We start from the raw sequence: 23,027 nt of genomic DNA, 5'->3' as shown, positions 1-23,027 counted from the left end.
TTCTCTGGTTCCCTCCCCGTTTTCCCTCACAGGAGTTCATCTTGCTCCCTCCACAGATCTTTTGTGTATCTGATTACATCTTGACATCTGCTCCTAGATGATTCAACCAATACACATGGTTCAAGAAAACAGGTAGTAAGATGGGATTCTGGGTATGGTTCACCTGTTTCCCAATGGATAAAGATTATTTCCTCCTAGGTGGTAGTGAAGTATGAATATGAATAGTCCCTGGCACACAGTGGTGGGCCAGTTGCTACTAGAAAAAAATTCCTGGTTGAGAGGGTTGACTTGATGAGTTTTTATAATTTTTATTTATTTATTTTTAAATTTTTATTTAAATTCAGTTTGCCAAAATATGGTATAACACCCAGGACTTTGCTGGTTTTTTTACTTTGATTCAGTCATTTGGAAGATATGGGGAGAACAGTACATAGAAAGACAGTGGAGTTGGCTGGCTACCACTAACTGAATGAACACTCATTTAGCAGAGGGATGAGAATTGGAAGGGTATTAAATAGTTAAAGACTAAGTATGAGAGCCCTTATCCACTGCAGTGGAAGAAAGGACATAGCTGAGCAGCAAACAGATGATCTGATTAGAATGGCAGAGCTCCTGAGGCTTCTTTCTTTTTCTTTTTCTTTCTTTCTTTCTTTCTTTCTTTCTTTCTTTCTTTCTTTCTTTCTTTCTTTCTTTCTTTCTTTCTTTCCTTCTTTCTTCTTCTTTCTTCTTTCTTTCTCTTTTCTTCTTTCTTTTTCTTTTTTTTCTTTCTTGAACGCTTTGTGCATGTGAGTGGAGGAGAGGGAGAGAATCACAGGCAGACTCCCTGCTGAGTATGGAGCTTGACATGGGGCTCGATCCCACAACCCTAAGATCATGACCTGAGCCAAGGCCAAGAGTCAGATGCTTAATCAACTGAGCCACCCAGGTGCCCCAAGCTCCAGAGACATTTAAATTATCAGTCAAGGCAGATATGTTATGCTAAGATAAGGGTCCTGGCTGGGAATACCTGGGATCCTGATTTATGAGATAGGGACATCTGAATGGACGCTTCTAGGGATTTTAGCTCTAAAAGCTCCCTTGAACCCTAAGAGTTTGCAGAGGTGGCCTACTCTTGTATAGTAAGAGCTAGCACTTTTGTATTTAGATAGAGATTGTATTATAAATTACAATCTCTATACAGATATAATCCCTTCTCCCCTAAGGCAGCAGATGCCTCCTAGGAGCCCTACCTTCTCTCCTGGCTGGTAGGTCAATAACTTTGGGTTAAATACTAGCACAACCTGGCCAGGGAAATGCTGGACCTGGTAAGGGAGGAAAGATGTCATGCACTGAAAGAACTGCAAGAATTAGCTAGCAGAGGCAAGGTGGTATACTTGGGATTGTATTTTGAGGGGGTTAGACTTGATTGTATTTATCAGGGGGTTAGACTATAAGACCAGAAATCAGGAATTCATAGACTTATAGACAATTTCTGGGGTCACAGGATTTAACATACTGGCAAGAACCCCACCCTAGGGGATGAGGTGGTTCTTAGAGTCTTTAAGAAAGGAATGGCCAATGTTGAATGAAGTAGCAAATGCTTGAGCTATCCTGGCAGACACTAGAATCAAGAAGAGGCTAAGGAAAGTGGGCAAAATGGAATGACTGTGTTATGTGAGGTCACAAAACATACCAGTTGATTTTGTTCTGTGGGAGGGCTTAGAAGACACACCATTCATGAGGCCAGTGGGAAAGCACTGGTGAGGATAGCATCACCATCATAGCAATGACTTCTCGGCAGGTCAAGGGTGATTGTAGAAGAAGTGGTTACAGAGTGGGGCTCATTAATATCCATAGGGATGATGACTTTCAATGTAATAGAGGCCACAATAAGTATAATGACCTTCAAGATATGAGGGTACAGCCAAGGGACTTGCGCTGCACAGAATTGTAGAGATCGTGATAGAGCATGAAGTAGAGGAGAAAGAGAGGTGGCAAAACCATGGCAAGGACGTATTTTTGCTCTAGTTCTTTTTTGAAAGGTACCTCTGATGAGCGAAAATATCAGTGAGGGTGACAAAACATGAGAGACACCTAACACTGGGAAACGAACAAGGGGTAGTGGAAGGGGAGGTGGGTGGGGGGTTGGGGTGACTGGGTGATGGGCACTGAGGGGGGCACTTGGCGGGATGAGCACTGGGTGTTATGCTAAATGTTGGCAAATTGAACTCCAATAAAAAAAAAAAAAGGTACCTCTGGCAGTTTACTTGGGTGATTGTATACTGGGGAAGAGAAAATGCTCAGACATCTTGAGGACTATTAGACACATAGTCTGAGTTGTCATTGATACCTGGAGACCCAAAGCATCATTTTAATTCTAATAGAGTGGGGGCCTATGGGGACCGGGTAATAAATTAAGTCCTCACTAAAGTCTGGCTTGGAATGGGCCTGCTAGTTTTGCAGATACACCCAGTGGTTATTTTGTGTGTTCCTGATTGCATTGATATACTTGGATGTTAGAATAACCCTCATATTGGGTTCTTAGTCTGTAGGGTAAAATATAGAGTGAGGAAGGCCAAGTAGAAATCTTTGAAACTGTTCCTTCATCTTCCTTCATTTCCCAGCTAAGATAGTAAATCAGAAACAATATCACATCTCTAGAGGATGATTGAAGACTATTGTTGGCTTAAACAAGCAGTAGCCTTCATCATAGATAGCTACTGTGCCAGATATGGCCTAATTGCTAGAGCAGATCGATAAGTCTTCAGATACATGATATATGGCCATTGATACATGGTATATGGCCATTGATGTGACAAAAGCAATTCTTTTCAATTCCAATCAGGAAAGAGGATCAGGAACAGTTTGTATTCATGTGAGATGGCCAACAGTATCATTTACACTTTGGCCTCAGGGCTATATGAACTTTCCTGCCCACGGTCATAATATAGTTTGATGAGATCTGGACTGCCTAGGTATCCCACAGAACCATCACACTGAACATTTCATTGGTGGCATGATGATGTGCTCCAGGTGGTGGGAGATAAATCCTGCAAAGATTAGGGAACCTGCCATTTCAGTGAGGATTTTAGGAATCTAATTGTCTGGAGTATGTTGAGATAGCTCTCCAAAGTGAAATATTGGAGCATTTTTTATCCTCTACCTCAAAGATGGAAGCACAGTGCCAGTAGTCCTCTTTGGGTTCTGGAAGCAATATATTCTATACCTAGGATCATTGCTTTGGTTCATATATGAGGTAACATGGAAGGCTGCCAGCTCTGAGTGAGAAAAGGACTCTGCCAATAGGATCTGGAAAACTGTCTGGGGTTAGAAATGTCGATGATGGGAAAAGATGCAGTATGTGGATTTTGTTAAGCTCCTGTGGGGGAATCACAGTGCAGGCCCTTAGAATTCTGACTATTGCTGCTTCTGAATGTTCAGCTTGTCAACAGTAGAGATCAATGCTGAGCCCTTGATGGGGCACTATTCCTTGAGGAAGCCATCTTCCTACTTGGTAGCAAGTCAGCTACATTGGGCCTTACCTATAATGGAAGGTCCAGTGGTTAGGTATAGGTGGACAGGGTATATGGGATAGGTGACTTATTATTTTTTTTTAATTTTTTATTTATTTATGATAGTCACAGAGAGAGAGAGAGAGAGAGAGGCAGAGACACAGGCAGAGGGAGAAGCAGGCTCCATGCACAGGGAGCCCGACGTGGGATTCGATCCCGGGTCTCCAGGATCGCGCCCTGGGCCAAAGGCAGGCGCCAAACCGCTGCGCCACCCAGGGATCCCAGGTGACTTATTTTAGGTATGAGTTTGCATGTCCTACATGTGGTGCCTTGGTTACCATCACTATTTAGGGGCTTATGGAATGCCTAATCTATAATATAAGTAGGGATTCTCACAGTAGAGGATGTGTGAAGTGAGCATGGGCCTACTAGTCATATATTGCACCATCCAGGGGCAGCTGTCTTAGAAAATTTTGGAACAGTCTCTTAAAGGCACAGCTAAAGTGCTAGCTTTGTGATAATGCTCTAAAAGGATGGGAAATATATATGGAGAAAAACTTTTGTTGCTAGGTCCCCAATGAGAAGAATACACAGGTCTGGGAAACAAGGGGTGCAAGCAGGGGTAACCCCATTTACCAGTTACAATGACCCAATGGGGGATTTTGTACTTTCTGTTCCTGCAGCTCTGAGCTTTGCAAAGTTGGAGGTCTTGATTCCCTAAGAAAGGTGTAGTCTTGCTGGGGGACACTGGAGGGCTCCTACTCAACTATAAGCTATGGGCTGCCATAAGGGCAATTTTGGATTTCTTGCATCCAGGGACCAGCCTGAGAGAAGAGAAGTCACCAATATTGGCAAAGTTAGTTGACCTTGATCAGCAGGAAAACGTAAGGCTGCTATACAATAGGGACAGGGAAGGAATATGTGTGAAATTAATGTGATACAGTTGGGTGTCTCCTGGTATTCCCTTTTCCCACTGAATGGACACATGCAGCAACTCCAGCCTGAGAAGGGTGTGATTACCAACTATGTGATTACCAGACCCTTCAGAAATGAAGGCTCAGGTCACACCACCAGGTAAGCCACTAAGACCAGCCAAGATGACAGATGACAGTGAGGAGAATTTAGAGTGGAGACAGCAGAGGATGAGTATCTGTTGCAGGCATGAGATGGACAGCAGTGATGAGGGCTATGGTTCATTCCACTAACCTGGCCCTTCCTCAAGAAGAAAGGCCCATGGGAACCAAGGAAGAACTGCTCTACAATCCCCTGTAGAGAGGGAGATGTGTGCAACCATGAGAATGTGCTTCTCAGATCTCCTACTGTGGAGAGCATAATTGATGCCCCCAGCTGCTGTATTCTAAATACCCCATTGCATTTGCTCTGAGGCTGTTTTCTGTGGTCTGTCTCCAGCCAGTGAAGTGCACAGCAGGGATATTGCAGCAGGCCCATTCCTGTGAGACAGATGGTTTTGGCCTGAGGATTCTATGTCAGCTTTGCAGAAACTTTCTGAAAGCTCCATGGCAGTTTAAGGCTCTTCCTTCTACCTTCTACCTTCTTCCCCACCCCCTTTTTTAAAAAAGATTTTATTTATTTATTCATGAGAGACTATACAGAAAGGCAGAGACACAGGCAGAGAGAGAAGCAGGCTCCATTCAGGAAGCCCAACATGGGACTCAATCCCAGGTCTCCAGGATCACGCCCTGGGCTGAAGGCAGCACTAAACCGTTGAGCCACCCAGGTTGCCCACCCTTTCTTCTTCCTATGGGTCAGATGTGTGTCATTGACACATCTCATCCTTTTTGAACTCCCTCCCTGGTTTTTTTTTTCCACAGGTATTCCTGCCAATTTCTTGCAAGTCTGATCTGATCTTGGTGTGTTTACTTCTTGGAGGACCTGAATGAACACAGGTAGGTATAAATTCACCCACTGTAGAGATGAAGAAACTATGCTTCAGAGTAACGCACAAGGTTATACAGCCACTTAGTGGCAGAGCGATGGTTTAAATCCAGGATTATCTGGCTTCAAAGTTCATGTGCCTAGGTTTCATATTCCTAGTTTCCTGCCTCTGCCCTTCCTGTTTGTGTCATTCTCCCTTAGTCTCCTGGAAAGGCCTTTGAATATTCTAGTCTGTCTCTACCTTGCAAAGGCAGGAGGAGTTTTTGACTACGCTTGTACCAGAATGTGAAAGGAAGAACGTTTGTATTCCTGAGGTCTGTAACAGTTCTTTTTTTTTTTTTTAAGATTTTATTTATTTATTCATGATAGTCACACAGAGAGAGAGAGAGGCAGAGACACAGGCAGAGGGAGAAGCAGGCTCCATGCACTGGGAGCCCGACGTGGGATTCGATCCCGGGTCTCCAGGATCACGCCCTGGGCCAAAGGCAGGCGCCAAACCGCTGCGCCACCCAGGGATCCCTCTGTAACAGTTCTTTTTTTTAAATTTTTACATTTATTTATGATAGGCACACAGTGAGAGAGAGAGAGAGGCAGAGAGAGAAGCAGGCTCCATGCACCGGGAACCCGACGTGGGATTCGATCCCGGGTCTCCAGGATCGCGCCCTGGGCCAAAGGCAGGCGCTAAACCGCTGCGCCACCCAGGGATCCCTCTGTAACAGTTCTTGATGTTAAAGAGTCTCCCTGGGGAAAGAGAAACTCAGAGGACACAGTTGGGGCAGCTTTGCTGAGCTTTCCTTTTCCTGCCTGGAAAGTCTCTTTGGAGAGTTAAGTTGTAGAAGTTCAGTTTTGGTTTATAAGAGAGACCATATGCCTTTATACTCATTAGCTTTTTAGAAAATGTCTCTCCTTCACACAAAATCTACTATGATTTTGTAAGGTTTCCTCTTTTATATTAAATAAAACACAAAAATTTTAAGGTTAACACTGACATGAAAACGAAGGTCTATCAACTTTGTGGCCCAGATGCTGTGCCTATGGAATTCATTCACCTTTTGCTGATCAGTTTCTCTGTTCTCCTCTCTAGCAAAACTCTTACCAGTCTACACTACTTCTCTTTCCATTCTTTCTTAAACTCACCACATCATTTCCCACTGTTCCAATTAGAATATTCTTGTGAAGGTCCCCTGTAGCCTTTAGGTTGTGGAATTCAACATTAATTTTCTCAGTTCTCATTTTGCTTGTCCTTTAGGCAATACTAACATAGTTGATCACTCTCTCTTACCTAAAAATGGTCTTTGTCTTCACCTAACTTTGGAGACACCACATTTCTCTGGTTTTACTGCTCCTTCTCAAAAAAGTTTTTTTTGTTGTTATTGCTTTAGAATGGGAGAGTGAGGGTGAGAGGAGCAGAGAGGGAAAGAATATTTTTTAAAAATTCAATGTAATTAACATATAGTATATTATTAGGTAATTTAGTGATTCATCAGTTGTATGTAACACCCAGTGCTCATTACATCAAGTGCTTTCCTTGATGCCCATAACCCAGTTACCCCATACTCCCACACATCTCCTCTCCAGGAACTCTCAGTTTATTTCCTATAGTTAAGAGGCTCTTATGTTGTCTCCCTCTCTGTTTTTGTTTTATTTTTCCTTCCTTTCCCCTATGTTCATCTGTTTTGTTTCTTAAGTTTTACATATGAGTGAAATCATATATTTTCTCTGCCTGACTTACCTAGCTTAGCATAATACCCTCTGGTTCCATCCATGTCATTACAAATGGCAAGATTTCATTCTTTTTTGATGGCTGAGCTGTAATCCACTGTGTATATACATACCACATCTTCTTTCCATTCATCTGTCGATGGACATCTGGGCTCTTTCCATATTTTGGCAATTATGGATATTGCTGCTGTAAACATTGGGGTGCATGTGCCTCTTCAATCACTATGTTTGTATCCTTTGGATAAATACCTAATAGTGCAATTGCTGGGCTATAGGGTAGCTCTATTTTTAACTTTTTGAGGAACTGCTATACTGTCTTCCAGATAGTATGTCTGTCTTCCAAATGCACAACTTTGCATTTGAGTATAAAGGCATATGGTTTGCAATGAATATAAAAGGCATATGGTTTCTCTTATAAACCAAAACTGAACTTTCACAACAGTTTAAGAGGATTCCCCTTTCTTCACATCCTAGCCAACATTTGCTGTTTTCTGAGTTATATTTTAGCCTTTCTGACCACTGTGAGGTGGTATTTCATTGTGGTTTTGATTTGTATTTCCCTGATGCCAAGTGATGTTGAGCACTTTTTCATGTGTCTGTGGGCCATTTGTATGTCTGGGAAAGAGAATCTTCAGGCTCCATGCCCAGTGGGGCTCCCAGCCCTGACATGGGGCTCAATCTCACAACCCTGAAATCGTGACCTAACCTAAAATCAAGAGTTGGACACTTAACTGACTGAGCCACCCAGGTGCCCCTCATATTCTTATTATATTTGGGTGCCCTAGAACTCAGGCCTCACCCTATCAGGGTTGGCAGACTACTTCTGTATTGGGCCAGATACTAAATCATTTTTGTTTTGGGGTCATATGGCATCTGTTACTACTACTCAAGAGGCAGTAGACAGTATAGTAGTTCCCCATTATCTGTGGTTTCCATTACTCGCAGTCTGGAAGCAGATGATTCTCCTGACATAGCATCAGAAAGTCAATAGTAGGTAAGCCTGGGTGGCTCAGGGGTTTAGCGCCACCTTCAGCCCCAGGCATGATCCTGGGGACCTGGGATCGAGTCCCCTGTTGGGCTTCCCTGCATGGAGCCTGCTTCTCCCTCTGCCTGTGTCTCTGCCACTCTCTCTCTGTGTCTCTCATGAATAAATAAATAAAATCTTAAGAAAAAAAAAAGAAAGTCAATAGTAGCTTAACAGTGTGTTACAATGTTTACATCATTCACCTCATTTCATCTCATCATGTAGGCATTTTATGATCTCACATCATCACAAGAAAAAGGGTAAATACATTACAGTAAAATATTTTGAGAGAGACCACATTCATAAACCTTTTATTACTGTATATTGTTAACAATTATTCTATTTTGTTATTGTTGATCTCTTAGTGTGCCTGATTTTTATTTTTTAATTTTTAAATTTTTTTAAAATTTTTTTATTTATTTATGATAGTCACACACAGAGAGAGAGAGAGAGGGGCAGAGACACAGGCAGAGGGAGAAGCAGGCTCCATGCACCGGGAGCCCGACGTGGGATTCGATCCCGCGTCTCCAGGATCGCGCCCTGGGCCAAAGGCAGGCGCCAAACCGCTGCGCCACCCAGGGATCCCAATTTTTAAATTTTTTAAAAAAATATTCATTTATTTTAGAGAGATTGAGAGTACAAGCAGCGGGAAGGTCAGAGGGAAAGGGAGAGAAAGAATCTCAAGCCGACTCCCCACTGAGTGTAGAGCCTGACATGGGGCTCAATGTCATGACCCCAAGATCATGGTCTGAGCTGAAACCAAGAGTTGGAAGTTGAACATTATCTTACTCTATAATTTTATTACTCAAGCACCCTGTCTTCTGCCTATTTCTTTTTTTTCTTTTTTTTAAAATTTATTTATGATAGTCACAGAGAGAGAGGCAGAGACACAGGCAGAGACACAGGCAGAGGGAGAAGCAGGCTCCATGCACCGGGAGCCCGACGTGGGATTCGATCCCGGGTCTCCAGGATCGCGCCCTGGGCCAAAGGCAGGCGCTAAACCGCTGTGTCACCCAGGGATCCCCTATTTCTTAACTGGATTACTTATTTATTGGGTGTTGAGTTTGTTAAGTTCTTTATAGATTTTGGATACTAACCCTTTATCAGATGTGTCATTTGCAAGTATCTTCTCCCATTCTATAGTCTGTCTTTTAGTTTTGTTAATTGTTTTCTTCACTGCACAGAAGCTTTTTATCTTGACGAGGTCCCAATAGTTCATGTTAGCTTTTGTTTCCCTTGCCTCTGGCAACATGTCTAGTAAGAAGTTGCTGCAGCTGAGGTCAAAGAAGTTGCTGCCTGTGTTCTCTAGGATTTTGATGGTTTCCTGTCTCACATTCAGGTCTTTCATCCATTTTGAATTTATTTTTGTGTGTGGTGTAAAGAAATGGTCCAGCTTCATTCTTCTGCATGTGGCTGTCCATTTTTCCCAACACCATTTGTTGAAGTGACTGTCTTTTTCACATTGGATATTCTTTCCTGCTTTGTCAGAGATTAGTTGACCATATAGTTGTAGGTCCATTTCTGGGTTTTCTGTTCTGTTCCATTGATCTATATGTCTGCTTTTTCGCTAGTACCAAACTGTCTTGATGACTACAGCTTTGTAATACAGCTTAAAGTCCAGAATTGTGATGCCTCCAGCTTTGCTTTTCTTTTTCAAGATTGCTTTAGCTATGTGGGGTCTTTTGTAGTTCTATACAGATTTTTGGATTGTTCTTTCTAACTCTAAAAAATGCTGGTGGTATTTTGGTAGAGATTACATTAAATGTATAGATTGCTTTGGGTAGTACATACACCCTGATGTTTCTACCAGCATTATCAACAATAGCCAAACTGGAAAGAGCTCAAATGTCCATCAACCTGAATGGATAAAAGAGATGTGATATACACAATATTACTCAACCATTAAAAAGAATGAAATCTTGGGATGCCTGGGTGCTCAGCAGTTGAGCTTTGGCCTTCGGCTTGGGGGGACGTGACCCCGGAGTCCCGGGATCCAGTTGCACATCGGGCTCCCTGTGTGAAGCCTGTTTCTCCCTCTGCATGTGTCTCTGCCCCTCTCTCTCTCTTTCTCTCTCTGTGTCTCTCACGAATGAATAAATAAAATCTTAAAAAAAAATGAACTCTTGCCATTTGCAATGACATGGATGGAGCTAAGTGTATTATACTAAGCAAAATAAGTCAGTCAGAGAAAGACAAATACCATAGGATTTCACTCATATGTGGAATTTATTTTTTTCAAATAAATTTTTTTTTTAACATATTGGGCTTTAGGATTTCATGTTTTGCAGAGAAATCCTAATTTAATTTTTTTTAACTTTTATTTATTTATGATAGGCACACAGTGAGAGAGAGAGAGGCAGAGACACAGGCAGAGGGAGAAGCAGGCTCCATGCACCGGGAGCCTGACGTGGGATTCAATCCCGGATATCCAGGACTGCGCCCTGGGCCAAAGGCAGGCGCCAAACCGCTGCGCCACCCAGGGATCCCTAAAGTTTTGTTTTTTTTTTAAGATTTTATTTATCCATGAGAAACTGAGAGAGAGAGAGAGAGAGAGAGAGAGAGAGAGAGAGAGAGAGAGAGGCAGAGACTTAGGCAAAAGGAGAAGCAGGCTCCCTGCAGAGAACCTGATGCAGGACTTGATCCCAGGACCCCAGGATCATGCCTTGAGCTGAAGGCAGATGCTCAACCACTGAGCCACCCAGATGCTCCATCATATGTGGAATTTAAGAAACAAAACAGATGAACATAGGGGAAGGGCAAAAAGGGAGAGAGGGAAGTAAACCTTAAGAGACTCTTAATAATAGAGAACAAACTGAGGGTTGATGGAGGGAGGTGGGTGGAGATGGGCTGAATGGGTGATGGGTCTTAAGGAGGCATTTGTGATGAGCAGTTGGTGTTAATGTAAGTGATGAACCACTAAATTCTACACCTGAAGCGAATTTTACCACATATGTTAACTAATTAGAACTTAAATAAAACTTGAAATAAAAAAAAATGAAATTCAGGGATTTTGAAAGGCTCAAGTCTCAGTCTGAACTCTTTTTTCTGGTTAATGTCAGCATTCAGCCTTTGCTCATCTAATCACCCAGGAGTAGGAAGTGTGTAGGGTTAGGGAGGAGGAGAACTTGAGCAGCTGGGGAGGATGCGGGGCCACTTCTAGGGTCTGAGAAACAAGGAAGTTACTTATTTATTCAGATGTGGTGATTAAGCCCCCAAAGTGAATTTTGAGAGACAGCTGCACACAGAAAAGAGATGATGATTAAAATTAATTACTGCTGTTGTAGCTGTTTTGCATTTCGACAGCAGTTTTGTATTTACTTGTATTTACTAAGAATTTTGTAATCACTTATTAACTCTCCCTCACCAGAGCCTTGTGACATGGGCAACATTACTACAAATGTTTGTTTTTGTTTTCTGGGAAGAAATACAAGCTGCTTTGGCCACATACTAGGATTAAGGAAACAAAATTCTTACTGCAGCTTTTTCACTCACTGTATGATTTTGAGAATCCAAATGAGAACTTGAACATTATCTTACTCTATAATTTTATTATAAAGAATAACTCATGAAGATGGATCAGGGGTTTGGTAAATTAAAAAAAGATAAATGCAGAGACACCTGTGTAGCTCAGTTGGTTAAGTGTCCAACTCTTGGTTTTGGCTCAGGTCATGATCTCGGGGTGATGAGATGGATGCATGGATGGTCATGCAGATGGGCTCTGCATTCAGCAGTCTACTTCTCTGCCTCTCCCCTGACCCCTACTCTTGTGCTCTCTTTCTCTCTCTCAAATAAATAAGTAAATCTTTTTTTTTAAAGATTTTATTTATTTATTCATGATAGACACACACACAGAGAGAGGCAGAGACACAGACAGAGGGAGAAGCAGGCTCCCAGCAAGGAGCCCAATGTGAGAATCCATCCCGGACCCCTGAGCCAAAGGCAGACGCTCAACTGCTGAGCCACCCAGGTGTCCCAAATAAATAAATCTCTAAAAAAAAAAAAATATATATATATATATGTAGGTATGTAATAATAATACTAACCTCTCAAATTCATTTTCCCTCAGGTTTTAAAAAATAAAATTAATAATAGTATCTATATCATATTTTTACATATTAAGTACCTAGCATAGTGCCTTGCATATTAATAAATGCTTAATAAACATTACCCATTATCAATACTGTAATAAAACCCATGTAATATATGCATTCTTTTTGCTTCCATTTGATTACATTAGTGTTCCTGTCTTTAGATAAAGATGCATGCAGACGTACATTCACCTATTCAACAATAGCTATTGGGATCCCTGGGTGGCGCAGCGGTTTGGCGCCTGCCTTTGGCCCAGGGCGCGATCCTGGAGACCCAGGATCGAATCCCACATCAGGCTCCCGGTGCATGGAGCCTGCTTCTCCCTCTGCCTGTGTCTCTGCCTCTCTCTCTCTCTCTCTCTCTCTGTGACTATCATAAATAAAAAAAAATTAAAAAAAAAAAAAAAACAATAGCTATTGAGTGATTCCCAGATATAATGCAGGGTTCCTGGAGCTAGGGATACAGTGGTAAACAAAAAGGAGTTCCTGCTGTCATGAAATTTATATTTTGGCAGGAGGGAGAGGACTCACATTCCTCTTATGGTGGAGAGGCTTACATTTCCAGTGGGAGTTAGACCAAGATAGAGAGGATTGAAGCATAATTAGGGTATATTTAGAAAATATGTGGAAAATTTTTGTCTGAATTTTATATAAAAATAATTTTTTACTGTAGCAGTAGGTTAAGTATGTATTATAAGCTTTTCATTTTTATAAAAGTATTTATATGTATAATTGTGAATTTTATTTTTAAAATAAATAAACTTATTGAGGCACCTGGGTGGCTCAGTCTTGGCTAAGCATCTGCCTTTGGCTCAGGTCATGATCCCAGGATCCTGGGATCAAGCCCAACATCAGGCTCCTCCTCAGCGGGGAGTCTGCATCTTCCTCTTCCCCTCATCCCGGTCGTGCTCTCTCTCTCTCACTCTCGCTCTCTTTCTCAAATAAATAAAATATTTAAAAAATAAACATACTTTTAAATTTAGAAAATTTTGAAAAGCAAGTATTATTTATGAATATGTAAATAATACCACTATACTGAAATGTTTTAAAGTAGAAAATTATCAATAATTTCATTATATTATTCTTTTTAAATTGCCTTAGCATTTATTTGTATATAGTTTATTCATCATACATTTCCTAAGCATTTTCCCATGCTGTTTCACCATGGAAAAAACGGGCTCAGTTTCCTAACATGTGGCCATGGGTTGGGGCTGCAGATAGCACAGTGGGATGGCAGCAGTAGGTGAGAGTATCACATAAAGGCATTTTGAACTTAGCCTAGATCCTGCTTTGAAGGGATGAGATGACGAAAGAGGTTATATATTGGCCATGCTGAGAAAGATTAAGTAAAGATAAGTAGGCTGAAGCAGGATTCAATCCCTGGGACATGTCAGGTACCTGAAGACCAGAGAGAAGGTTCTGGAAGTAGAGAGGAGCCCCAGATATTCACTGTTGCCTTCTTAACCTTAGGTGATTTCTGGAGAAATACTACCCCTACCCCCACAACACAGACTTGCATTTTCTTTCTATTAGGATATTGGGGCTATGGATTAAGATGCAAGAGTCTCTTCCAAGATAATTTTGAAGCAAGTTAATTTTGAGTTGTATAGGCCATGGCTTTGGCCTCTAGCCTTCTTTTCAGCTGTCACCAGTGTCTTCTTAGGCTGGGCTCTTGCTTAGATACATCTAAAGGGGGATGCAATTTCTTTTCTTAAAATATTTTATTCATTTATTCATGAGAGACACACACAGAGAGAGACATACAGACAGGCAGGGAGGCAGGCAGAGGGAGAAGCCGGCTCTATGCAAGGAGCCTGATGTGGGATTCGATCCTGGGACTCCAGGATCACACCTTGGGCCAAAGGCAGGTGCCAAACCACTGAGCCACCCAGTGATCCCCAGGGGACGCAATTTCTTAATTTATTTCTTACTCTTCAGATACTGAAATGAGTTTATGAACAATTCTTAGATTTTTAGGGTTAAACTAGAGTTATAAAATTGCGAAGATGTCTAAAAGATCATCTGGAAAATTCCTCTCCATGTCCCTGACCCTGTCAGAAAAGTTTATTAGTTTCTTTGTTCTGCTTAAAATGTTAGTTCCCTGAAGGCAAAATTATATAAAATAAGAACAAGAGTCACACAATTATTAGAAATCTTCATAAGTATCAGCAGGAAATGTCCCTAATATTTTGGAAATGTGTTTATGGCTCTTCTGCTTCCTTCTAGCCACTTTTCCGAGACACCATCTTGATTCTGCTCTGGATGTGAGCACTTGTTGCAAAACCCACAGGCTTTGAGAAATATATACATTTAATTACAGTATAATTAACCTACATTGTTATATTAAGATGCACAGTATAGTGATTCAACAATTTTTTAAAAGATTTTATTTATTTATTCATGAGAGACATACAGAGAAAGGCAGAGACGTAGGCAGAAGGAGAGGCAGGCTCCCTGGGAAGAGCCTGATGAAGGACTCCATCCCAGGACCCCAGGATCATGACCTGAGCCAAAGGCAGATACTCAATTACTGAGCCACCCAGGCGCCCGAGATTCAACAATTTTGTACATTACTGGTGCTCATGAAGATACATGTACTCTTGGGGCACCTGGCTGGCTCAGTCAGTAGAGCATGCGACTATTGATCTCTGGGTTGTGCGTTTAAGCCCTGTGTTGTGAGTGTTGAGATTATATAATAATAAAATCTTTAAAAAAGGGGGAGAGGGGGGTAGATGGCGGAAGAGTAGGGTCCCCAAATCACCTGTCCCCACCAAATTACCTAGATAACCTTCAAATCATCCTGAAAATCTACGAATTCGGCCTGAGATTTAAAGAGACCAGCTGGAATGCTACAGTGAGAAGAGTTCGTGCTTCTATCAAGGTAGGAAGACGGGGGGAAAAAGAAATGAAGAAACAAAAGGCTCCCGCGAGGAGCCGGGCTGAGGCCGGGGCGAGTGTCCCCAGGACAGGAAAGCTCCGTCCCGGAGAAGCAGGAGCTGCACCAACCTTCCCGGGCAGAAAGGCGCCCGCAGGGAATTAGAGCAGGACCCCAGGAGGGCGGGGATGCCCTCGGGCTCCCTGGGACACTAACAGACACCTGCGCGCCCAGGAGAGTGGCCATACCCCGCCGCCGAGCTCCCTAAAAGACTGCAGCGCCCACGGCTGGACCCGGAGCAGGTCGGAGGGGCTCCAGCGGCGGCTCTGCGCGGAGGGGGCTGTGCGGCCGGGAGCAGCTAGGAGGCGACTCCGATAGAGGAAGAGGCTCCGCGCGCAGGGGGCTGCGCGGCCTGGAGCGCAAATCCAACAGCGCAGGCTCCAGAGCACAGGGCGCCGGGACACAGCCCAGGATCCAGCCTCCCCCCGGGACAGGCAGAGGCTGGGAGGGCTGAGGACCGCAAGGACGCTCCTGCCCAGAGCTGAGCAGATCAGCGGCCCTGCCCCGGAGCCTCCAGGCCCTGCAGACGGAGAAGCTCAGTAGTTACTGTGGGAGCTGAATCCAGGGCTCCAGAGCTGCCACCGCCACTGGGGTTGTTCCTCCTGGGGCCTCACGGGTTAAACAACCCCCACTGAGCCCTACACCAGGCAGGGGGCAGAGCAGCTCCCCCAAGTGCTAACACCTGAAAATCAGCACAACAGGCTCCTCCCCGAGAAGACCAGCTAGACGGACAAGTTCCAGGGGAAGTCATGGGACTTAAAGTATACAGAATCAGAAGATACTCCCCCGTGGTTTTTCCTTTTTTCTTTTCTTTTTGATTTCTGTTTGCTTCCCCCACCCTTTTTTCCCTTTCTTTCTTTTTCTTTCTCTTTTTCTTCTTTTTTTCTTTTTTTTTCTTCCTTTTTTCTTTTTCTCTTTTCTTTCCTTCTCTCTCTCTTTCTCCTTTTCCCAATACAACTTGTTTTTGGCCACTCTGCACTGAGCAAAATGAATAGAAGGAAAACCTCACCTCAAAAGATATTTGCAAATGACGTATCAGATAAAGGGCTAGTTTCCAAGATGTATAAAGAACTTATTAAACTCAACATCAAAGAAGCAAATAATCCAATCATGAAATGGGCAAAAGACATGAACAGAAATCTCACAGAGGAAGACATAGACATGGCCAACATGCACATGAGAAAATGTTCTGCATCACTTGCCATCAGGGAAACACAAATCAAAACCACAATGAGATACCACCTCACACCAGTGAGAATGGGGAAAATTAACAAGGCAGGAAACCACAAATGTTGGAGAGGATGCGGAGGAAAGGGAACCCTCTTACACTGTTGGTGGAAATGTGAACTGGTGCAGCCACTCTGGAAAACTGTGTGGAGGTTCCTCAAAGAGTTAAAAATAGACCTGCCCTACGACCCAGCAATTGCACTGTTGGGGATTTACCCCAAAGATTCAGATGCAATGAAACGCTGGGACACCTGCATCCTGATGTTTCTAGGAGCTATGTCCACAATAGCCAAACTGTGGAAGGAAGCCTCGGTGTCCATCAAAAGATGAGTGGATAAAGATGTGGTTTATGTATACAATGGAGTATTACTCAGCCATTAGAAATGACAAATACCCACCATTTGCTTCAACGTGGATGGAACTGGAGGGTATTATGCTGAGTGAAGTAAGTCAATCGGAGAAGGACAAACATTGTATGTTCTCATTCATTTGGGCAATATAAATAATAGTGAAAGGGAATATAAGGGAAGGGAGAAGAAATGTGTGGGAAATATCAGAAAGGGAGACAGAACATGAAGACTCCTAACTCTGGGAATCGAACTAGGGGTGGTGGAAGGGGAGGAGGGCGGGGGGTGGGGGTGAATGGGTGACAGGCACTGAGGGGGGCACTTGACGGGATGAGCACTGGGTGTTATTCTCTATGTTGGTAAATTGAACACCAATAAAAAATAAATTTATTATTTTTAAAATATTAATAAAAAAGGGTTAAAAAATGAAAAAAAAAAAGCATAAGTATATGCTTAATACCTTCACCTATTTCACTCATCCCTTAACCCACCTCCTCCCTGGTAACCACCAGTTTGTTTTATATATATAAAAGAATCTGGTTCTTTGTCCCTTTTTTCTTTGTTTTTTTTTTGTTGTTGTTTTGTTTATTTGTTTTTGTTTTTTAAATTCCACATGAGTAAAATCATATGGCATTTGTCTTTATCTGATGCACTTCTTTCATTTAGCACTATACCCTGTAGATCCATCCATGTTGTTGCACATGGCAAGATTTCATTCTCTTTTATGGCCAGGTAACATTCCATTCTATATATTTTCTTTATCGATTCATCTATTGATGGATGCTTGGGTTGCTTGGTTGCTTCCATAATTTGGCTATTGTAAATAATGCTGCAATAAACATAAGGGTGCATATATCTTTATGAATTCGTGTTTTTGTATTCTTTGGGTAAATCCCCAATAGTGGGATTATTGGATCATATAGTGATTCTATTTCTTAATATTTAGAGGAACTTCCATACTGTTTTCCATAGTGGCTATAGCAGTTCACATTCCCACCAACAGTGCATGAGGATTCCTTTTTCTCCACATCCTCACAAAACTTGTTATTTCTTGGGGCACCTGGTTGGTGCAGTTGGTTAAGCATTATACTCTTGGTTTTGGCTCAGGTTGTGATCTCAGGGTTGTGAGATCAAACCCCATTTAGAGCTCTGCACTGGGTGTGAAACCTACCTAAGATTCTCTCTTTTGCCCACCAGCCCGCATTCTCTCTCTCTCTGTCTCTCTCTGTCTGTCTCTCAGAATGGCTAATACCTGTTAGCCATTCTGACAGGTATGTGGTGATAGCTCATTGTGATTTTGATTTGCATTTCCCTGATGATAATACTTTTTTTTTCATATTCATTGGATATCTGTATGTCTTCTTTAGAGAAATGTCCTGCTCATTTCTTCTACCTATTTTTTAAATTGGGTTATTTGTTTTTGAGAGTTGAGTTATAGAAATTCCTTATATATTTTGAATACTAACCTCTTCTCAGATGTATCATTTGCAAATATTTTCTCCCATTCAGGATGTTGTCTTTTGGTTTTGTCCATTGTTTCCTTTGCCGTGCAGAAGCTTTTCATTTTGATGTAGTCCCAATAGTTTATTTGTGCTTTTGTTTCCCTTTCCTTAGGAGATATATCTAGAAAGAACCTTCTCGATTTTTAATTCTAGACATGAGGTCCACAGGATTGCTGGTGCTTCCTTTAATGGAGAGGCATTGTGCTCTGCGCTTCTGTTGGAAAAACCTGTAATGGTAAGGAACAAGAGAACATTTCAGAAGGATACTCCCAGATGATGTCTCTGATCTCAGGTTCCTTCCATTTTTCCAAAGGAAGGGTCAACCAGGTCATCCTCTGATACAAATAGACCCTGCCATAAGTCCACAGTAGCATTTAAGTCTGCTGAGAAACCCACACACAAAAATAAATCATCTCAGGCACTGAGAACTTAAACTTTAGGCTTGGATTAAGCTCCTAGACACATTAGGGAGACAACCAGCAATTTTTCTATTTTACATGGAAATGCTAATTTCACTTGCAAAAGAGGAGTACTAAAATAGTATTATGATGTTAACAGTAGAAATGTAGGAGTATGAAATTTGTAATGTTATAGACAAATTAAGCATGAAATGCAAATACCGTATCAGAGTGGGCTGGATATCCAGATTTCAGCTGAAATTCTCTAAAAGGGTTACAATGGCTAGCTAGTTCCACTGACTAAAGGGCCCTGGTGTTAGGAGAAGGAGGGGGTAAAAAGAATATAGAGAGAAGGTGAGGCAGTTTTAGAGTTTGTGACATCTTAGTTCTTCTCAGGAGGCTGTTCATGGATTTGAATATGTATAGGAGTGTGTTCTCTCACTGCAGTATGGGTACTTGAGAATTTATTTAGTAACTATTACTTGGGGGGATAATACAGACTACTGCTTATGATGCCTGTGATAGCCTGAAGACTATCTTAGTATGCTTGGGCTTCTATATCAAAATATCAATAGGCTCTGTGGCTTATAAATAACAGAAATGTATTTCTTAGGAGGCTGGGAAGTCCAAGATTAAGGTGCTAGTAGGTTCAGTGTCTTGTGAGGGCCTGCTTCCTGGCTGTCTTCTTGCTGTAACTTTAGATGGCAGAAAGCAGGGAGGGGGAGCAAGTCCTTTCATGACTCTTAAAAGGGAACTAATCCCATTTGTGAGACCTCCACACCCATGACCTTATCTAATCCTAATTACCTTCCAAAGACCCTACTTCCTAATATCAGCACATTGGGGTTAGGATTTCAGCATGTGAATTTGGAGGGGGCAGGACCACAAATGTGCAGTTCATAACAAAAATATTTGGTAACCTGTAAATCTGATTGCTTCAATCCTCTGGTCAAAATCCTCCAGTGGATCCCAGTGCCAGCAGCACAGAATCATCCATTATCTTTTTGGTTGCTCATACTATTTCTTCATTCTTTCCACAGTTATCTATTGTGTGTCAGATACTGGAGATATACCAGTTAAGAAAACAGAGAAAGGAAACCCATCCCTCTTGGAGCTTGTATCTTGTGGTTAAGACAAACAACTTAATTGGAGATGATTATTTGACAATAAACTAATGTGGCTTTTTTTTTTCACAGATCCCAACCCCAAACATGTTTCCCAAATCGAATCACACTCCTCTGCAGCCATTCCACCAATATGGTCCCTACCTAAAGAAGGGACACATTGTAAAGGGGAAACTCCCTGCAGAGAAGATGAACTAAAAGGAAGCACTTTTATGGAGATAGGGGTATGGAGGTGGGAAGGTGTAGTAGAAGTATTCACATTGGGAGAAGAGTGACCTGAGATGCTTTGAGCTTAGTGGAAGGACAAGCCTAGGAGAAGCTCTGTGTTTGACATGGAGATGGAGAAGGGAGAGTGGGTAGCAGGGGAACATCTCTGAAGGCAAGTGTCTAGGTAGATCTTCTCAAATAATGCTGCTGGTTCCCAGTGGTCTGTACCTATAATATAAAAGATGCGAAAGTTCACATATGGCCCCAGAATATTGTGAACACAGCAAGACCCAGACACTCCAGGGTCATCGAGATGATGGCTATCATGGAGGTCGGTGTCCCCAGAGTTCTGGTGGTAGTGTTTGTTCGTCCCAAATGGATTCCAGAAGGATAGAAACTGACAAGGATGGATTAGAGATAAACAAAATGAAACAGCTTAACTGAAGGCCAGTAGAAAAAGAGCATGGACACCAGCTGTACCTCCATGTCACCAGGGAAGAGTAATAAACTTTCCCTTACACCAGGACATGGTGGTTGAGGAGGAAGGGGAGGGAGGGGAAAAACACTCTTATGAGGACTGGATTTTCAATGGACTTAGCACTTACCAGAAAGTGACTATCACACATTAAAAGATCAAAGGGCAAAGGAGAAAATGAAAAGGAGGTTGAACTAATAGGAAAGGTTTAGCTCACAAGAATCTTTTTTTGCCACAAAGCAGAAGTATAATATTTGCTAATTAATGTTTTAAAACACAAGTTTCAGAATGTTACACCTTTGCTTAAAATCCTTCAGTGGTTTCCCATTGTATTTAGGATAAATCCTGAATTCTTAGCGAGGACTAGAAGCCTCTATGATATTATGGCCCTGCCTATCTCTCCAACACCTTGTAGCACTATTCTAGAGTAACCAGTTATTAAAATAATAAACCAATATTTATTAAACAATTACTGCCCTCCCTATCCTATATGGTAGGTATAACTGAGGAAAACCAAAGTCCAGAGAGGTTATGTAAATTATCCAATGTCACACAGCAAGTGGAGGGTATCGCTGAGATTCAAATCCAGGACATTTGACTTTGGAACCTGGACTCACCACCACTCTGTACTGCTTGTTTCACTTCCTCATGTGTAAGCTCTTCCCTGTTCAACACCTTTGGTTTTCTTAAAGATTTATTTATTTTTTTATTTGAGAGTGAGAGAGAGAGAGAGAGAACAGGGGGAGGGGCAAAGGGAGAGGGACAGACAGTCTTAAGCAGATTCCATGCTGAGCATGGAGCCTGCTGCAGTTCTTGATCTCATGACCCTGCGATCACGACCTGAGCCAAAACCAAGAGTCAGATGCTTAGCTGAGTGTGCCACCCAGGGGCCCCAAATAAGGGCCTTTGTATAGGTTATTACCTCTGTGTAGAATGCTTTTCTTCAAATTAACTCACTCTTTTGGTCTCAATCTAAATGTCCCTTCCTCCGCAAAGCTTTCTCTGACAGCCACACCCCCAAGGTTAGGCTATGTTCCAACACTGTGCACAGTCAGAATACCCTACTTTTTCCCAAATAGCACTTTTTTGTATGTGATTTTATATTTATTTGTGTGATAATATAGTGTTGGTAGGAGGTTGGATCAAAATTTTAAAACTCAAACACATACACCAAAGAAAAGTAGCTTTTTTTCTTTTTTAAGTGATGTAATCTTACTTTCCAGCGCCTCGTTTGTATTTCTGACTTTTGTTTTGAACAGCATTAGGAAAATTCTTATACATATTGCTAACTGGTTTTAAATGGTAACAATTTATATTTATGTACTGTCTTGCAGTCTCAGGATTTTCTTAAAAGAGACATTAAAAGAGAAGCTTTGTTCCAATTTTTAAGAAAATAACTTCATAGTTTAGTAGTTTCCAGTTTGCTAAAAAAAAAAAATAGAAAGTCTGTAAGAGAGTGTGTGCTATTTTATATTTATTTAAAATAATTTTTGAATATAGTTGACAGAACATTACCTTAGTTTCAGGTGTACAACAGTGACTGAACAAGTTTATATGGTATACTATGCCTTATGCTATGTTCACAAGTGTAGCTTCTGTCACCATACAATGCCATTATAATATCATTGGCTGTATTCCTTATGCTGTGCCTTTTATTCCTGTGATTTACTCATTCTATCAATGGAAGCCTATATCTCCCTTTCTCCTTGCCGATTTGCTCAAACCATATGCCCTTGGCAACCATGAGTTTGTTCTTTGTATAGGTCTTTATAGGTCTGATTCTGATTTTTGTTTGTTCATTAAAATTTTTTTAATGTATTTATGTATTTATTTATAGAGCCTATGCTTCCATCTTATTATGATCTGAAATTTTTATTATATAATTTTATTTATATTTATTTTTATTTCATTTTATTTCCAGTGTAACTAACATTCAGTGTTGTACTGGTTTCAGGTGTAAAACGTAGTGATTCAACACTTCTATACATCACCCAGGGCTCATCACAACAAGTGCATCCCCTTAATCCCCATCACCTATATCACCCATCTCCCTACCCACCTCCCCTCTGGTAACCGTCAGTTTGTTTTCTATAGTTAAAAGTCTGTTTCTTTGCTTGGTTCTCTCTCTCTCTCTCTCTTTTTAAGATGTATTCTTTTGAGAGAGAGAGTGGGTGAGAGAGAGCACAAGCCAGTAGAGGGGCAGGAGGAGAGAGAGAAGCATACTCCCCGCTGAGCAGGGAGCCAGCCTCTGGGCCCAGGATCATGACCTGAGACTAAGGCAGTTACTTAACCACCTGTGCCACACAGATACCCCTCTCTCTTTTTTATTTTTTTCCCTTTGCCCATTTGTTTTGTTTCTTAAATTCACATATGAGTGAAATCATATGGTATGTCTTTCTCTGACTAACATATTTCACTTAACATTATACTTTCTAGCTCTATCCATACAAATGGCAAGATTTTATTCCATTTTTTTTGGTGAAATAATTTTACAGTGTGTGTGTGTGTGTGTGTGTGTGTATCACATCATCTTTATCCATTCAGCTATGGGTGGACACTTGGCTGCTTCCATAATTTGGCTATGGTAGATA

At 41.7% G+C, this 23,027-nt stretch overlaps 1 protein-coding gene and 1 long non-coding RNA gene across 9 annotated transcripts in view; one reads left to right on the top strand and one right to left on the bottom strand.

The window, feature by feature from the left end:
- Positions 1–23,027, bottom strand: part of PHF24 (PHD finger protein 24) — a 171,062-nt gene that overhangs the window by 46,117 nt on the left and 101,918 nt on the right. Inside the window, exon 1 of one of the 3 annotated variants that reach the window (XM_049116215.1) lies at positions 18,197–18,385. The exons of the other annotated variants lie outside the window; for them this stretch is intronic. Within the exon in view, the coding sequence (XP_048972172.1) occupies positions 18,197–18,294 (98 nt within the window). The 5' untranslated portion in view covers positions 18,295–18,385. Of the gene's footprint in view, positions 1–18,196; positions 18,386–23,027 lie in introns of those variants that run through there. 3 annotated transcript variants of the gene reach the window in all.
- The window catches only part of LOC118350313 (uncharacterized), a 70,262-nt gene that overhangs the window by 18,308 nt on the left and 28,927 nt on the right, over positions 1–23,027 (top strand). The window contains exons 1-4 of one of the 6 annotated variants that reach the window (XR_007414059.1): positions 21–132; positions 3,618–3,790; positions 5,324–5,398; positions 18,345–18,467. This is a non-coding gene — a long non-coding RNA (uncharacterized LOC118350313). Of the gene's footprint in view, positions 1–20; positions 133–3,617; positions 3,791–5,323; positions 5,399–18,344; positions 18,468–23,027 lie in introns of those variants that run through there. The other 5 variants (XR_007414058.1, XR_007414057.1, XR_007414060.1 and 2 more) reach the window with 5 other exon arrangements.

Source organism: Canis lupus, chromosome 11 (assembly GCF_003254725.2).
Source record: "Canis lupus dingo isolate Sandy chromosome 11, ASM325472v2, whole genome shotgun sequence".
Classification (NCBI taxonomy): domain Eukaryota; kingdom Metazoa; phylum Chordata; class Mammalia; order Carnivora; family Canidae; genus Canis; species Canis lupus.
This window is presented reverse-complemented; position numbering and strand designations above follow the sequence as displayed.